Raw genomic sequence first — 15,727 nt, forward strand, 5'->3', positions numbered from 1 at the left:
GATGATGTCCATATGCCAACAATATTTTCTATGGATTCTAAATATACATTTAAAAAATCCCTCTTGGAATAATACGTTCTTTCTGACTGTAGTATTATTCAAGTGTTATGTATATTAAAAGGTATGTATTTTTAAAGATACATACTAATTCAAAATATCATTTAATCATTACCACCAAGTGCTAGTGCCAGCTCTTTTCGAATGCAGAACTCATCTACAAGAGAATTCTGTATTTTAAAAAAGAATAACTGATGCCAATAAATATAATATTTTTGTGATGTCACAAAGAATCTACTCAAGCCCTTTGTGCTTCTTTTTGGGAAATTTTACAGCTGTAATCAAACACGTTTTTTTAAAAAATCATTCCATATCACATCAACCTTAAATGTAAGCTGGCAAAAACTCTAAAGCTTTGGTATGTTGAAATAAAGTTAAACTGACAAACACCTTTCTCCTTAGATCAGCTGACCCACAGACTAGCTAAAATTTTTAGATTCAACATATTTAATTTAACTAATTATGAGAACTCACTCTAGTAACTTGTTCCAGGGTATTTTACAGTAGTGAATTTTGTCAGTGAAAGATCTTTTGTGTTCAGTCTGGTCACTGTCAGATATAACTCATGACATAAAGCACCTATTATTCCCTCAGTTCATATACATTTTTCATACCAAGACATATGTTCTGGAAAAAATATAGAACACATATTGCTTATACCACCCTCCCTGACTTCATGGGATATCTGTATCCTATCAGGTTACACAAAAGAATAGGAGCTCAGTCTCTTTCCTTCCACTTCTAACTAGAAAAGCAGAATGGAAGCAGGATAGTGCCAATACCCTCAGTAAAATCTACTTTAGAGCTGCTATTTCTTTTCTGTTTTTCATTCTGTATCTGCCCCTACCCAAATGGACAAGGCTTGAAGTACCTAAATAACAGATAGAAAACTGTAACTGGAAGGCATGATAAAGCTCACTTCCCAGGCACACGGTTTCCAGAAAGACTCATGCTGATGTTCCACTTTTTACACTGGAAACATGTGCTATTTATAGAAAAATAAATAAATTATAGAATTGTAATTATAAATTACACACATTATAAAACAAGCACACACATACGCAGAGAACCTATTCTCAAAGTGTGGGGATCTAAGGGCAGAACTAGATGTTACAACAATGGTTTCCCTAGTAACACACTAAACTGAGGTGGACAGCTACAAGTGAAAATCAAGGGACAGGGGAGCGGTAATCAACTTCTTCTCAGTCCTCTAATTTTAACGAATTCCCTAGCCTGGCTGTCAATGTGAATATGAGCTCAGCTAAGGGTTGAATGGAGAAGAAGACTAGAAATACATTTCTGGGAAGTATCAGCAGGCATAGGAAAATTAAGCATCTTCCTACCTGTCCACTAAGTCTACCTAGTAAGTGCCTTGCCCCATATTCTTATTATAGCAAACACACGCTTATTTAACAGAAAGAAGGAAAACTTGCAAGAAGGTTGTATTCGGAATGTTTACCATATAACTTTTAAATCAAAAATATAGAATAACTAAATACATATGAATCACTATATGCCTTTAATATTTAAAGATTAATATTTTAGTTCAGCTATTCACAAAGGATATTTGGTGGTGAAAACACTAGTTAATTGATATCAATTATATCTGGATTTATAATCTTAAATACGTACCTATACTACATTGCCAATATTTTTTATAATCTTCCTCCCAAATGTAGCATGTTAGAATGAGTGTCACAAACTATTCTCCTTTTCTGAAATCAATTTATGCTTAAAGAGGTATCTAATGACCTGGTAAATTGATATGCTTCCTTGAGAAAGCAGAGTAACTTTACACTCAGATTTAGTTCTCATAGAAGGGGTAAATCTGTAACTAGGCTATACAGTACCACTTTTAACAACAAAGACAAACAAGATGGTACCCCCCTTTACAGAAAAACAGGTATCTGCACATGGAAAACTACTGGACACAGAGAAGGTCTCTACTAGAAACTTTCTGTGCAAAAACCAGCCTTTTATGTACACTTCTGTGAAGCAATCCCTTGTGACCCCCACCTACAATATAAAATGCTGTAGCCCATAAACAAATACTTTACCACCCCAGTGAAAACGAATAGAGCTGGGTTTTATAGCTTGGACAGCAATTTCCATTAAGTGTTACTGTACTATTCACCATGCAGGCTGAGACTGACAGTAATGGAGTCCAAACACATCTGAGAGATTCACAGATACTCCAATGCCTATAACAATGCAACACTATAATCTACTTTAGTGATTTTTAGTAGGCAAAAAAAATCTATCAAGTATATACTGGGAAATACAGATGAAACATTATCCTTGCAATATTTCCAGGTTGTTTATTTCATGTCACTCCTTCATTCACCTCCAGTTCCCCATTTATTTCTCACCATTTTCGAAGTTCTATGACATTTCCCTCCTGTTTCTAACTTACACCCCTGCTCCCAAATTTGAGACCTTACCCTGTTTCCCGAAAAATAAGGCCTAAACTGAAAATAAGCCCTAATATGATTTTTCAGGATGCTCGTAATACAAGCCCTACCTCAAAAATAAGCCCCAGTTAAGTGAAACATTGCCCTCCACCACTATGCAGCAACCAGAATAAGATGACATGACTGTATTTGAATAAACATAGATTGTTGTACATGAAAAAAATAAAACATCCCCTGAAAATAAGCCCTAATGTGTTTTTGGGAGCAAAAATTAAGATAAAACCCTGTCTTATTTTCGGGGAAACAGGGTACTTCCAACTTTCTCTTCTCCCCAATTTTCCCCTGATCCCTACCACCCATGTCTTTTAATACCCCACTGTCCTACTCAGTCTCTACATCAACAAGAGGGAGGAAACAATGTTATCATGTGAATTGTAGCTATGATTTATTCCTTTCCAATCAGCATTTGTCCTAGCAGATATTTTAACATTTAAGCAGATGGAGTCCAAACAATTCTTCCACAGCACAAACATTTTTTAAAACATTGCTGATGCTTTTCCTCCTCATCATCACTGAGGAAAAAATGAATATAGTGTGCCTAGAAGAACAGCACTCCAACAATAAGATTTTCACCAAGGCTCTTCGAAGTAATTCCATTCAAGCAATATTCAAGGTCTCCATTGCTTAATAATTATTCTCGAAGAAAAAGCAGAAATTATCATATTATACTTTGGATTAGTTTATTTCTATATAAAAAGAAGACTATAGTTAACAGATGTGAACAACAGAACCCTATGAGCTGCACCTAATTTGCTGTCATCTTATTCTTCTTCAAAGTGTTACAAAAAGAATGCAGCAAAAAATGCTGTTTCTGATGTGTGCTGCCTTTTTTTAAATAGTGATGAATTAATTTTAATTTAATTAAAGAAAATTAAAGAAAAGTTTTTGCATATTATATTATTTTATTTGTTTTCATGCAAAAGGGAAGTAAGAATATGACTACTTAGAAAAGGTTGTTACTGAGCATCAACAATGACAGGGAATGCTGATTTTAGCTATGATTTTAGCTACTGCAAAAACATCCTATCCCCACAACTGTATGGCAGCCTGGGGAAAAGGTTTCTCTATCCAACAATTTTCAGTTATGTAGATAATTTGTGTTCTCTCTTCTTTTATGACCAATATCTAATTTAACTTTAGAAATGTAAAAATGAAATATTAACACTTATTTTGCAAACACACTAAGCACTCTATTCCTGACAGATATTCTTTTTGTATTCAATGACCTTTTTAAAAACACTGAACAGCCAATGAATTGTAACAAGTCATGTGTTTGCACAAATTATATCTAAAATACATATTAAAATGTTTGTATATGTGTAGAGATACTCTCTCTCTCTCTCTCTCTCTCTCTCTCTCACACACACACACACAAACATACATATATACAACTGACATACATACCCCTCTCTTGTAATTACAGTTTATTATTTCTTGGATTGAAATCAAAATTGTATGTGTCATTACAAATGCATTTTAACATCATCTGTCTGCAGTAAAAGCAAAATAGAATCATTACTTGAAGATGTTGAAATGCAAAATAACACTACATATATAAACCTTTTTCTGATAGCAGTACCAGACATTACAACTTCTCAGATATGTAGGATAGCTGGTTCACATGATCTGCCATTGTATAGAAGAGAGAAACAGATGCATTAGGGTTGGCAGGAAGAATGGTCTGTCTGCTAGGACCAAATACAGTACCTAGTCCTGTTATACTGACAAAGCTTTCCAAAACAGAGCAAGCAACTTTACCTACATGCATCCATAACATATGCTCTTTCCTAACAAAACACAGTGGAAAAGAAAATGAGTTTCTAGGAGCCGCCAAGCTATAGCTGCATAATGCAAGATTTAGATGGCACAAATTGCTAAGCCCAGCTCTCTCCCTAAGAAAAACAACATCGAATTTAGAGGGGTACTTGCCTTCAGAAATGTCTCCAATTCACATAGAATTCAAAAACAAACCAATTTACATTTCAAGAACAGCAAAATGATTAACAACAGAAAAAAGTAATATTCCCAGCCCTGACAAGTAGGTTTAGGTGAAGTATAATTCCTTTTGGTACACCGGAATATGGTTCAAGCACTTTTGGTAAGAACAGCCTGCAGTTTAGCACGTCTTGCTTGGCTGAGGGCTTGCATCTCTAATTGCTCCGTTCTGCAGCTCCTCCCACATACTTGTTGACTACTCAGGTTTCAGTTATTTTAGCCCAAGTAAAACCTCTGAATTGCCAAGGGCAACAGATTAGACTCAAATGGGTCAATCTGGCCAAATTTCATTCTCAAAGAAACTTTTGTTAAAAAACACTTTATTCTTTGCATTAATTTTACAGTAAGAACAGTCCAACAGCACTGTTTTCACATAGCCAGGGTGAACAGATATTAGAGTGGGGGTGGGATGTTAGGGGATGGGAGGACCACAACAGCAGCCTGGGCACCATTTTAGATACATTCAGCTGAATGTTTGCACAGAGGTTAGCTGCACTGAAGTCTTTCAACTAATGTGCTTAAATAGCCACAGCAAAAACAACCTTTCTTGGTGCAATCCAGTATATATTTCAATATTTAGTCCTCAAGAGACTCAACAGATAGTTAGATGCCTTTTAAAAACATGTCAAAAAGTAGATTATGTATCCAATACTGTCCCTCACAAGTTTTTTGTCAATGAAATGGGAAGGCAAGATTCACTAAGACCTGTTCCATCTTGCAGTCCTCTCACAAAAAATTGCTCCAGAAGGTCCTTTTGAACAGAATGAGAGGTGGTACAGGAGTCTGAGGGAGAGGGAGAATAGCAAAATAATCCAGTTTCTGATTCTGCTGGCAAAAGCTTCTCCTGGAGCAGTGATTTTTCCAACAACAGATGGGGTACCACTCGATACATCCCTCAGTTGAAACGTATACATTTGATAAACTGTAGCATTCACCCCTTGTTACGCAAAATAAGTCGTATTATTCATGTACTAACTAAGCAAATATGGTGGAGAGGCGGAGCCGAGTGAGAAGTTAAAAGGCGGAGCCTGAGAGTCAAGAGTCAGTCAAGAGTTAGTCAGAGTCAGAGTGAGAAGGAACAGATATTAACAGAGCTAAGCTGGTTAAGATAAATTGATAGAGAAGGTGGTAATTAATTATATAGCAAGAAGAAAGTATGTATAGAGAGACCTGTGAATGATTTGCTTGTGTACAATGAACATCTGAAGAACATCTGTGATTATTATTAACTTTGCTACACTTGAATAAATAAGTTTTGTTTGCATTTACCAGACAAGTGTTTGGACAAATGTCTTTTATATTGTGGAGAGAGGTAATCCACTGGTGTAATACATAACACAGGAGGTGTTTTGCAAGATCAGAACAAAGGTCTACAATGTAACAAAAGAGTATGAAATTAAGCATTATAGTAGGATCACAGCAATCTTAGGCAGTGTACAATTGGTTACCAGAGGTGGAGAGACTAAAGGTGGCAAACTTGTCTTTTAAATGTGGATTCTCATTATCACATCTAGATCATGATAGTGATGATGAGGCTTAGCTTATGAATACAGGGATTTGAACCGTCACACCACATGCAACTTGCTTGCTTGTAGCTGGTCCATGCAGAGGTTGCATAAGGCTCGACACCAATGTCATTCAGCTAAAAAATGAGACTGATGAGGAAGGATTTTAGCACAGCAACTACCAAGCACACTTGTTTTCTGCTTATTCTGAACATCAGTTCAAAGCCTTTACATGTGATTTACAATGCATATATTTTCAGCATAACATTATTCTCCTTTCATCCTGCCTAGTTTGGGGCTTACAAAGTTGACATAAGCAATCTATAAAAGACATGTTCTACATGGTGCTTAAACCAGGGAATGGGAATTTCCAGTCTGGCTCTTTCTAGCTCTCAGGCCAGCTCACCAAAGAATTGGGGACATTTTTCCTTCCATAAACTCCACTCTGAAACTGTCCGATTCCTCTTCACACAAGTCACAGCATTAAGGGAGAAATCAAGCAAATTGGATTAGAGATTGAAAGTAACAGGAATCCTGTCCTCCGAACAAGGCTTGGGGGAGAGAGGCCCCTGTTGGCATCCTCCTCAGTAGTCCCAGGAAACCATCTGGACCAAAGAACAAGTCACACCCCACCCATGCATTAATTCTATACAAGTCTGCAGCTACTACTGCATCTTATAATATATTTTGTAAAATCTAAAATGTATTTGTGTTCACAAAGGCTTTCACAACGGGGATCTGATGGTTGTTGTGGGTTTTTCAGGCTCTTTGGCCATGCTCTGGAACATGGCCAAACATCCCAAAAAACCCACAACAACCATAAAATATATTTCATTTATTACATTTTATGCCACCGTTTCTTAGCTGACAAATATGTATTTTGAGAGTTTTCATAATCTAACAGATTTTCCCCCTCCCTTCTCTTGTACCTTCATCTGCTTTACAATGCCATTTTTCAGACAGGGTGCAGAAGTTTATTCTTTTAAATGCAAATGCATCACACATTTATAAAATGGCATTATGATTTTTTTCAATAATTACTCCTAAAAACGCAGTGCACTGCTTTTGACATTTCAGTAGTGTAATATAATGAAATGACATTTCAATGACCTTTCTACTATGAATTCAGTGTATCTCTCTTTAGAGGCAATTTAGGTTACTACTTTTGTTCCAATCATGACCATGTTGAATCTGCATCGTGGTTCATCTTTCATTTTGTTGCCCAGTAATTAAGTGAGACAAAGAATATTGGTCTTGAGTTTTTTATGTTAATTGAATACTTCTTAAGAATACTTCCGAGTCCAACATTCCATCTTGTATACTTGCCTCTTAGGAAATAAATTTATATACAGATGAAACAAACAAAAAGATATAAAGTATCTAGTTTCTGACTTATATAGTAGGCACTGATTGATTGGCCTGGTATATGTGTTCTTACTAAAAGTGAAGCAAGTTTGTAAATAAAGAATCTCAGCCATCACCGGCAGTCAGAAATTGTCCCTCCAGGAACTCACAACCAATGGTGTCTCAGAGGCTATGACTTGCACCATATTCCCAAGTAGCACAAATATATTTTTAAATCACATGGTATTCTATTACCAAAACAATAGCAGAATCCTTCTGGATTTCTTCAAGGCCTTGAAGCATTTTGGTCTGGAAGCTTATCAACACAGGGCAACAATTCAGTTAAAGAAAGTAGCCATGTTAGTCTGTTTCAGCATATTTAATAAAACAAATCAAAGCAAAGTATTGTGGTACTTGATCAAATAAAAATAATTTTGAAATAAATAGGTGTATTCTAATTATTTTAAAATAAATAGGTGTAAATAGGTGAGTTTTTGTGATTTACAATCCATCTCCTCAGACATAAGAAGTACAATATTTGGGCTGCAGCTTTATTTACACAGGGTACATGGTTGCTGGAGTGAAGAATACTGGACATTACAATTCACAAAAACCTTGACAGCAAGGTTCCCCTCGCCCTCAAAGAGACACTCATTAGGCCCATTAGGAAGAAACCGAGCTTGGCAGCAGATGATATTGGTAATTATAGGGCCGTTGCAAACGTTTCTTTCCTCAGCAAGGTGGTTGAGAGGGTGGTGGCCGACGAGCTGCAGGCTCTTCTGGATGAAACCAATGCCTTGGATACATTCCAGTTGGACTTCAGGCCGTGCCATGGCATGGAAACAGCATTGGTCACCCTTTTCAATGACCTATTAAGGGAGGTTGATGGGCAAAATGTCTCTCCTGGTCCTCCTCGATATCTCAGCCACCTTTGATACCATCAACCACGGTATCCTTCTGGGGAGGCTCTCTGAGTTGGGAATTGGTGGCCTGGCTTTTGCCTGGCTCCGTTCTTTCTTGGAGGACTATCCCCAGACAGTGTAGATTGGAGAAAGCTTTTCAGCTCCGTGAAGCCTCAACTGTGTGCTTCCACAGGACTTGATTATCTCTCCAATGCTATTTAACATCTATATGAAGCCACTGGGAGGGGTCATCGGGATGTGGGGCTTCGTGTTATCAGTATGCAGACGATACTCACCTCTACATCTCCTTTTTCCCAACAGCATGTATGCCATTTTGTCCCTTGAGCACTGCCTGGGGGCCATTCAGCAATGGATGCAGGAGAATGAACTGAGGCTGAACCAGGGCAAGATGGAGGTCCTTTGGGTGGGTGATCCAGACATCAGTAGTTTGGGAAACTCCCTCTCTTTTGGGGGGATGACTCTTACCACCAAAAGTAAGGTTCGCAGTTTGGGTGTACATCTGGACCCGGCACTCACCATGGAAACGTAGGTGGCATCAGTGGTCCATTCCGCACACTTCCATCTTCAGCGGATTGCCCAGTTGCATCCCTATCTTGATGTGGGGCACTCACCACTTTGGTCCACGCGCTCGTAGTCTCGAGATTAGACTACTGTAATGTGCTCTACGTGGGGCTGCCTTTGAGTCTGACGTGGAAACTCCAGATGGTGCAGAATACGGCGGCAAGACTTCTTACAGGGGTGAAAAGATACCATCATATTCCCCCCCCCAGCCACCTTGCATTAGCTGCCCATTCTTTTCCGCGTTGATTTCAAAGTCCTAACGACGACAGATAAAGCCCTAAATGGTTTAGGAGCTTGATATCTGGCAGAGTGCCTCCTCCCACCCAGTTCTACCAGAGTCACTCATTCTGGCCAGGCGGCTGAAGGGCCTAACACCAAAGGAGGTCCAGAAGGAAAGAACAAGGAACCTCTCCTTCTTGGCAGTGGCCCCTTGCTTCTGGAAAAACATGTCCATCTCTGGGTGTCTTCAGGAGTAAAGTTAAGACCTGGTTATTTGGGCAGGCTTTCCCTCCTGCTGTATCTTAAATTCTATATTTTTGCCATCTTGGATTTAAGTATATGTTTATTGGTCTAAATATGTAATGCCACCTAGATTAGATTAGACCTTTGGTCTAGATGGGCAGGGTAGAAATCTAATAAAATAAATAAATAAATAAAATAAAACCAAAGGTGCAATCTGAAACTTACACCTCTGATCTGAGACTAGTCCCCATTTTAAAACTTACTTTAAGCAGAGAAGCCTGGACTGTATACGTGGTCACAATTTTTGAAGTTTTTATGTTTCCGCTGCTCCATGTACAACTCTGATGTCCATCCCAATGAAGACTGGTGTAAGTAGAAAGCTAGCTTTTTTACTGGTCTAATAAAGATCTCATACACCCTCATCTTTATAAAGAAAGTCACATTTGTACACAACCTGAAGACCATGAAGGACTGCTTTTCACAGAATGGAATAAGGCACTTTATTAATGTTCACACTACTATTATTTCACACATTATTTTTGTAAAGTATTGGCTGAAGCAGAAGTTATGGCAAATTTTGGGTCAAATAGGGAGAGACTAAAAAGGAGATATGTAAATCTATTCACTGTTTTGTTGCTTGTTGCATTTTGTCCTTTTGTCAATTAGAGTTTCTGAAAGGCAGCTACTAATGAGCAGCTGCTATGCAACTGGCTTTTTGTGCTTCTTTGAGTTTACATTAAAAATACATTTCCAAATACTTTCCCCCTTTTGGCTGCCTTCTAAAAAACCTCTGAAATCTCAGAACTGGTAGAGTTTTAAAGCCTATGCTTTTTTATGGTTTCAGGTGAACAATTTAATGCTTATACCGTGTTTCCCGTAAAATAAGACAGGATCTTAATTTTTGCTCCAAAAATGTGTTAGGGCTAATTTTCAGGGGATGTTTTATTTTTTTCATGTACAACAATCTTAATTTATTCAAATACAGTCATGTCATCTTATTCTGGTTGCTGCACAGTGGTGGAAGGAAGTGTTTCACTTAACTGGGGCTTATTTTTGGGGTAGGGCTTGTATTACGAGCATCCTGAAAAATCATACTAGGGCTTAATTTCAGGGAAACAGGGTATTATCTGATATATGTAAGCAGGTCTATAACAGAAGAACAAGCCTTGCCAAGGGAAAATCAGCATGGCTTCTGTAAGGGTAAGTCTTCCCTCACAAACCTTTTGGAATTCTTTAAAAATGTCAACAGACATGTGGATGCAGATGAACAAGTGGATATTGTCTATCTTGGATTTTCAGAAGGCATTTGACACAGTCCCTCACCAAAGGCTGCCGAAAAAGCTCTACAGTCAGGAGATTAAGAGGGCAGGTCCTCTTATGAACTGAGAATTGGTTGTGAACCAGGAAACAGAGAGTAGATGTCAATGTGCAATTTTCAAAATGGAGAGAAGTGAAAAGTGGTGTACTCCAGGGATCTGTCCTGTCCTGGGACTGGTGCTTTTCAACCTGTTCATAAATGACATTGAGACAAGGATATGCAGTGAAGTGGCCAAGTTTGCAGAACACATGAAACTTTTCCGGGTGGTGAAAAGCAAAAGGGATTGTGATGAGCTCCAGAAGGATCTCTCCAAACTGAGAGATTGGGCGGCAAAATGGCAAATGTATTTCAATACAGGAAAATGTAAAGTAATGCATATTGGGGAGAAAAATCAAAACTTTAGTTATCAGTTAATGGGTTCTGAGCTGTCTGTGATGGATCAGAAAAAAGATCTTGGTGTGATAGTGGACAGTTCGATGAAAGTGTCAACCCAGTGTGCGGCAGCAGTGAAGAAGGCCAATTCCATGCTAGGTATCAATAAAAAGAGCATTGAAAATAACAGCCAACCTTATAATGCCATTGAACAGAACTCTGGTAAGGCCGCATCTGGAGTATTGCATACAGTTCTGGCTCGGCACCTCAAAAAAGACACAGTGAAACTGGAAGAGGTGCAGAAGAGAGCGACTAAAATGATGACTGGGCTGGGGCACCTCCCTTATGAGGAAAGGCTACAGCTTTTGGGGCTCTTCAGTTTCGAGAAAAGGTGCCTGAGGGGAGACATGATTGAGACGTATAAAATTATGCAGGGTATGGATAAGTGAATAGAGGGAAGCTCTTTTCCCTCTCACACAATACTAGAACCAGGGGACATCCACTCCAATTGAGTGTTGAGAGAGTGAGAACAGATGAAAGAAAATATTTCTTTACCCAGTATGCTGTTAAGTCTGTGGAACTCCTTGCCACAGGATGTGGTGGAGGCATCTAGCCTAGATGCCTTTAAATGGAGATTGGACAGATTTCTGGAGGAAAAGTCCACCACAGGTTACAAACCATGATGGGGATGTACAATCTCCAGGCTTAGAAGGAAGGTACCTCCAAATGCCAGATGCAAGGGAGGGGTATCAGGAGATAGCTATCTAGTCTTGTGTGCTCCCAGAGGCATCTGGTGGGGCCACTGTGAGATACAGGGAGCTGGACTAGATGGGCCCTTGCCCTGATCCAGCAAGGCTCCTTCTTATGTTCTTATGTAATTTGGGAGTGGTGGCTTTTAATTTTCAGACCCTTGAAAACCTAAGTTGAAGTGCTTTTCAATCTTGTGTGTGTGCGCGATATGTTATTGTTGTCTCTTTTGAAGGAGAAGAGCAGAGATCCCCCTCATTCAAAAATCTCCAGCAATAAGTCTGTACTGGAATAAATGCAATTGACATTTAAGAAGCAAGAACAGAATGCTTATCTAGTCCAGCAGTATGTTCATATAGAGTCCAAACAGTTCCCTATTGGATCCCCACCAAAAGACATAACTGTATCCTCTATCTCCTGGTCCCTGATAATGGATTTATAGAAGTATATTACCTCTAAATACAGGCTGGAACAGAAATAACCATTTCAACATCCTACAAGGGAGTCATTCCAAAGCACCTTTATGGCAAATTAATAACGTCACCGGCAGTTTACTAACGTTTATATTAGTGGTCCCCAACCTTGGGTCCCCAGATGTTCTCCCAGAAGCCTTTACCACTAGCTGCGCTGGCCAGGATTTCTGGGAATAACAGTCTCAGAATATATGGGGACCCAACAAGGTGGATCTGATTTAAATCAAAATGATCATATTTTTCTGGAGGGTATTATACATGGGGTGTATTATACATGGAAAAATACAGTATTCATAATTTGTCACAGCTAATTTCAGCTAATGTACAAGATGCCAGGATGTAGCACACAACTAAAGAACACCCCAACACCATACCAAATTACACAAACTTAATGTGAATAACAGTGTTTTAATTAAAAAATTTAAACCAAAACAAGGAACAGAGGATCTGTATATACCTTAATTTAAAGGTGAGCATGTTTCCTGAATAATGATTCCCCCCCCCCATCTTAACATGAATGAAATTCCAGGAATTGGGAGGTTCTGGGAATTGCAACACCATGGGAAAGAGAATCTAAGCTTATCTACCTTCACAGGTGTATTTGGTGGGTACATGGGAGAGCGCCTTCTCTGTTGCTGCTCCCAGGCATTGGAACTCCCTCCTACAGGAGGCCAAAGTGGCCCCATCTTTGTCATCCTTCTGCAAGCAGGCAAAGATCTTTCTCTCCAGACATGCTTCCCCGGGTGAATGACTGCCTGAATAAGATTTTTTAAATGAATTGTTGTACCTTACTGCTTTTAATGCATTTTGGTGTTGCTTATTTATTTTATTATTTATTTATTTATTAAATTTATACCCCACCCATCTAGACCGAAGTCTACTCTGGGCGGCTAACAATAATTGAGAAAATAAAACAATATAATAAAATAAAAAACAACAGTACAGTGGTGCCTCACATAGCGAGGTTAATCCGTTCCGGATTAACCCTCGCTAAGTGAAAACATCGCTGAATGGATCAAGAAAACCCATTCCAAATGGGCCGAAAACTCACCGTTCAGCGATGTTTTCCTATGACTGGCAGCCATTTTCGCACCCTCCCCTCGAAAACGCTGCGCGCGGCCATTTCGGGGCTTCCAGCGGCCATTTTGGAGCCGCCGAACAGCTGATCCGCGGGTCGCAAAGCGAAGGTCGGTAAGCGAAACGCTTACTGACCTTCGCTATGCGAGTTTCGCCCATTGGGGCCATCGCTTTGCGATCACAGTTGCGATAGAAAAAAACCCCTCGCTATGCGGATTCGTCGTTCTATGGTGCACTCGTTAAGCGAGGCACCACTGTAGTAATATAGCTCAAGATGAGAAAAAATATTCAAGTGATGACAGGAGGGAAAGCCTGTCTAAAGAGCCAGGTCTTAAGTTTGCTCTTGAAAACACCCAGCAAGGGAGCCAGACAGATCTCTGGAAGCAGACTGTTCCAAAGTCAAGGGGCCTCTGGCGAGAAGACCCGGTTTCTTGTTCTTTCTCTCCAGGCCTCCCTCGGTGTTAGGCCCCTCAGCTGCCCTTCCTGGCTAGAACGAGTGATTTGGGTAGATCTAGGTGGGAGGAGGCATTCCGCTAGATATCGAGGTCCTAAACTGTTTAGGGCTTTATATGTCATCATTAACACTTTGAAATCAATGCGGAAACGAACGGGCAGCCAATGCAAGGCAGCCAGAGTGGGGGAAATATGCTGATATTTTCTTGACCCACGGAATGTTTTTGTATGGTTTTGTTTGATCCTTTTTATTATATGTATACTAACTGTTATTAGCTTTAATATTTTCTTTTAATGATGCAAGCCACCTTGGGTCCTTTTAAGGAGAAAGGTGGAGTAAAAATATTTAAATAAATAAATAAAAATCCATGTTTTAAATTAACCACAGTTAAGATTTTTTTAAATAAGCTATATTTTTAATTGAAACAACCTGCATTCCAATTAAAATTACAAGTGATTAAGAATAATCTATAGCAGCAGGTTTCAACGAAACAAGATGCAGTTAATTCAAAACAGAAGCAAAAGCTTCTGTACTAATTAATCCTTGTGGTCATAGCAAAGAATGAGGGGAATAGGTGAACCAAATACAGTATATTAAGTTTGTTCTTGTTACAAAAAACCCATGGCTTATACAATGCTTCAATATACCTGCTATAAACAGTATTTACTTAATTATTTATTTTTGCACATACATACACCTAACCTCAGCACAGACAAGTCAGTGTTCATACACTGCTTACAGCTTAATCCTCAGCACACTTGAGTATAAGTAAATCTTATTGTGTTCCCTGTCAACTTATGTAGATAGCACAAACGATTCCACAAACGAGTATGCCTTTCCTCAGAATCATTCTAATTCATATTAAGGTGTTTCTCAGATGTAGGAAATGTTCATAAACGTTAAGAAATTTTTCAAAGCATACAAAGGTACAAATTGCCAGTTTTTAAACATGAGACTTCTCATCCATTTGGAAAAAACAGAACTATAAACAAATGGCAAATAAACATAACAATATCATCTTTATTATGGTTGCCGGCCAGCTAGATTATAAAAAGACAGAATATACAGAAAACTCCTATATGGAGTATATGAATCCTTCTTTCAAGGCAATTGCAACATTTTCTCTCTAGTTCTCATAGCAATCAATAAAAATGTAGACACCCTGTTAGTAATGTAAGTGGACGCACCCTCTAAACAGGACAGTAACAAATCTGTAGGGCTACCATGCAGAGACACCTACCAGTGGAGAGATTAACTTCTTAATAACAATATGAACTACAAAACCTCTTAAAACATACTTCTAAAACAGGTATATTTGTGTGTGTGTGTGTGTGTGTGTGTGTAGAAAAAGCCTATACAGTATATAAAATCAATGTGTATAACCAAGCTCTTACAATGCCATAGAATTGGACACATTTGTAATGAGTGTTGCAAGAACCAATGAAGATATTAGAATACTGTACTTAATATGACATTCTGCAACATAATGAAATGATTCTTACCATGACCGTGGACTGCTCCTGGACTGAATGATGGCTGGTGTAGTTCTTTGGTTGGAGTAAGATATCCTTCTCTCCCTGAACGCTGGCTCATTTTGCCTGGTGTCTGAGCATGAGATTCATCATTGTTCGTTACAACAGCTGAAAAATAGATTATTACTTGTTATTTATTTTTCTTACTAATACACAATCATCAGTTTATATGGTATTATAAAGACTAGAAGACAAAAAGCTTCCACCTGGAGAAGTTTATGATATAAAATCCCACACAGCAGAAACAATAAAGGGAAAAGGGCAATTTTTCAAAATGCAGTTTTCCTTAGGTTGACTTTACTAAGTCATAACAAGGTATGCCAGAATCTTCAGGAAAAGGTGGGTTTTGAAGAAAATAACACAAATGGCACCAAACCAAACTTCCTTGGGAAACAGTTCCAAGCTTACAGAGTAGAAAAGGAGACCTTCAGGTGGC

General features: G+C 38.7%; 1 protein-coding gene across 4 annotated transcripts in view; it reads right to left on the bottom strand.

Annotated features, from left to right (window-relative positions):
* The window catches only part of OSBPL8 (oxysterol binding protein like 8), a 102,382-nt gene that overhangs the window by 49,884 nt on the left and 36,771 nt on the right, over nt 1–15,727 (bottom strand). For 3 of the 4 annotated variants that reach the window (XM_020804278.3, XM_073000353.2, XM_078376931.1), the window contains one exon: nt 15,262–15,399. In XM_020804278.3, the coding sequence (XP_020659937.2) occupies nt 15,262–15,399 (138 nt within the window). Of the gene's footprint in view, nt 1–4,457; nt 4,724–15,261; nt 15,400–15,727 lie in introns of those variants that run through there. The other variant, XM_020804285.3, reaches the window with a different exon arrangement.

This window comes from Pogona vitticeps, chromosome 5 (genome assembly GCF_051106095.1).
Source record: "Pogona vitticeps strain Pit_001003342236 chromosome 5, PviZW2.1, whole genome shotgun sequence".
In the NCBI taxonomy this organism is placed as follows: Eukaryota; Metazoa; Chordata; class Lepidosauria; order Squamata; family Agamidae; genus Pogona; species Pogona vitticeps.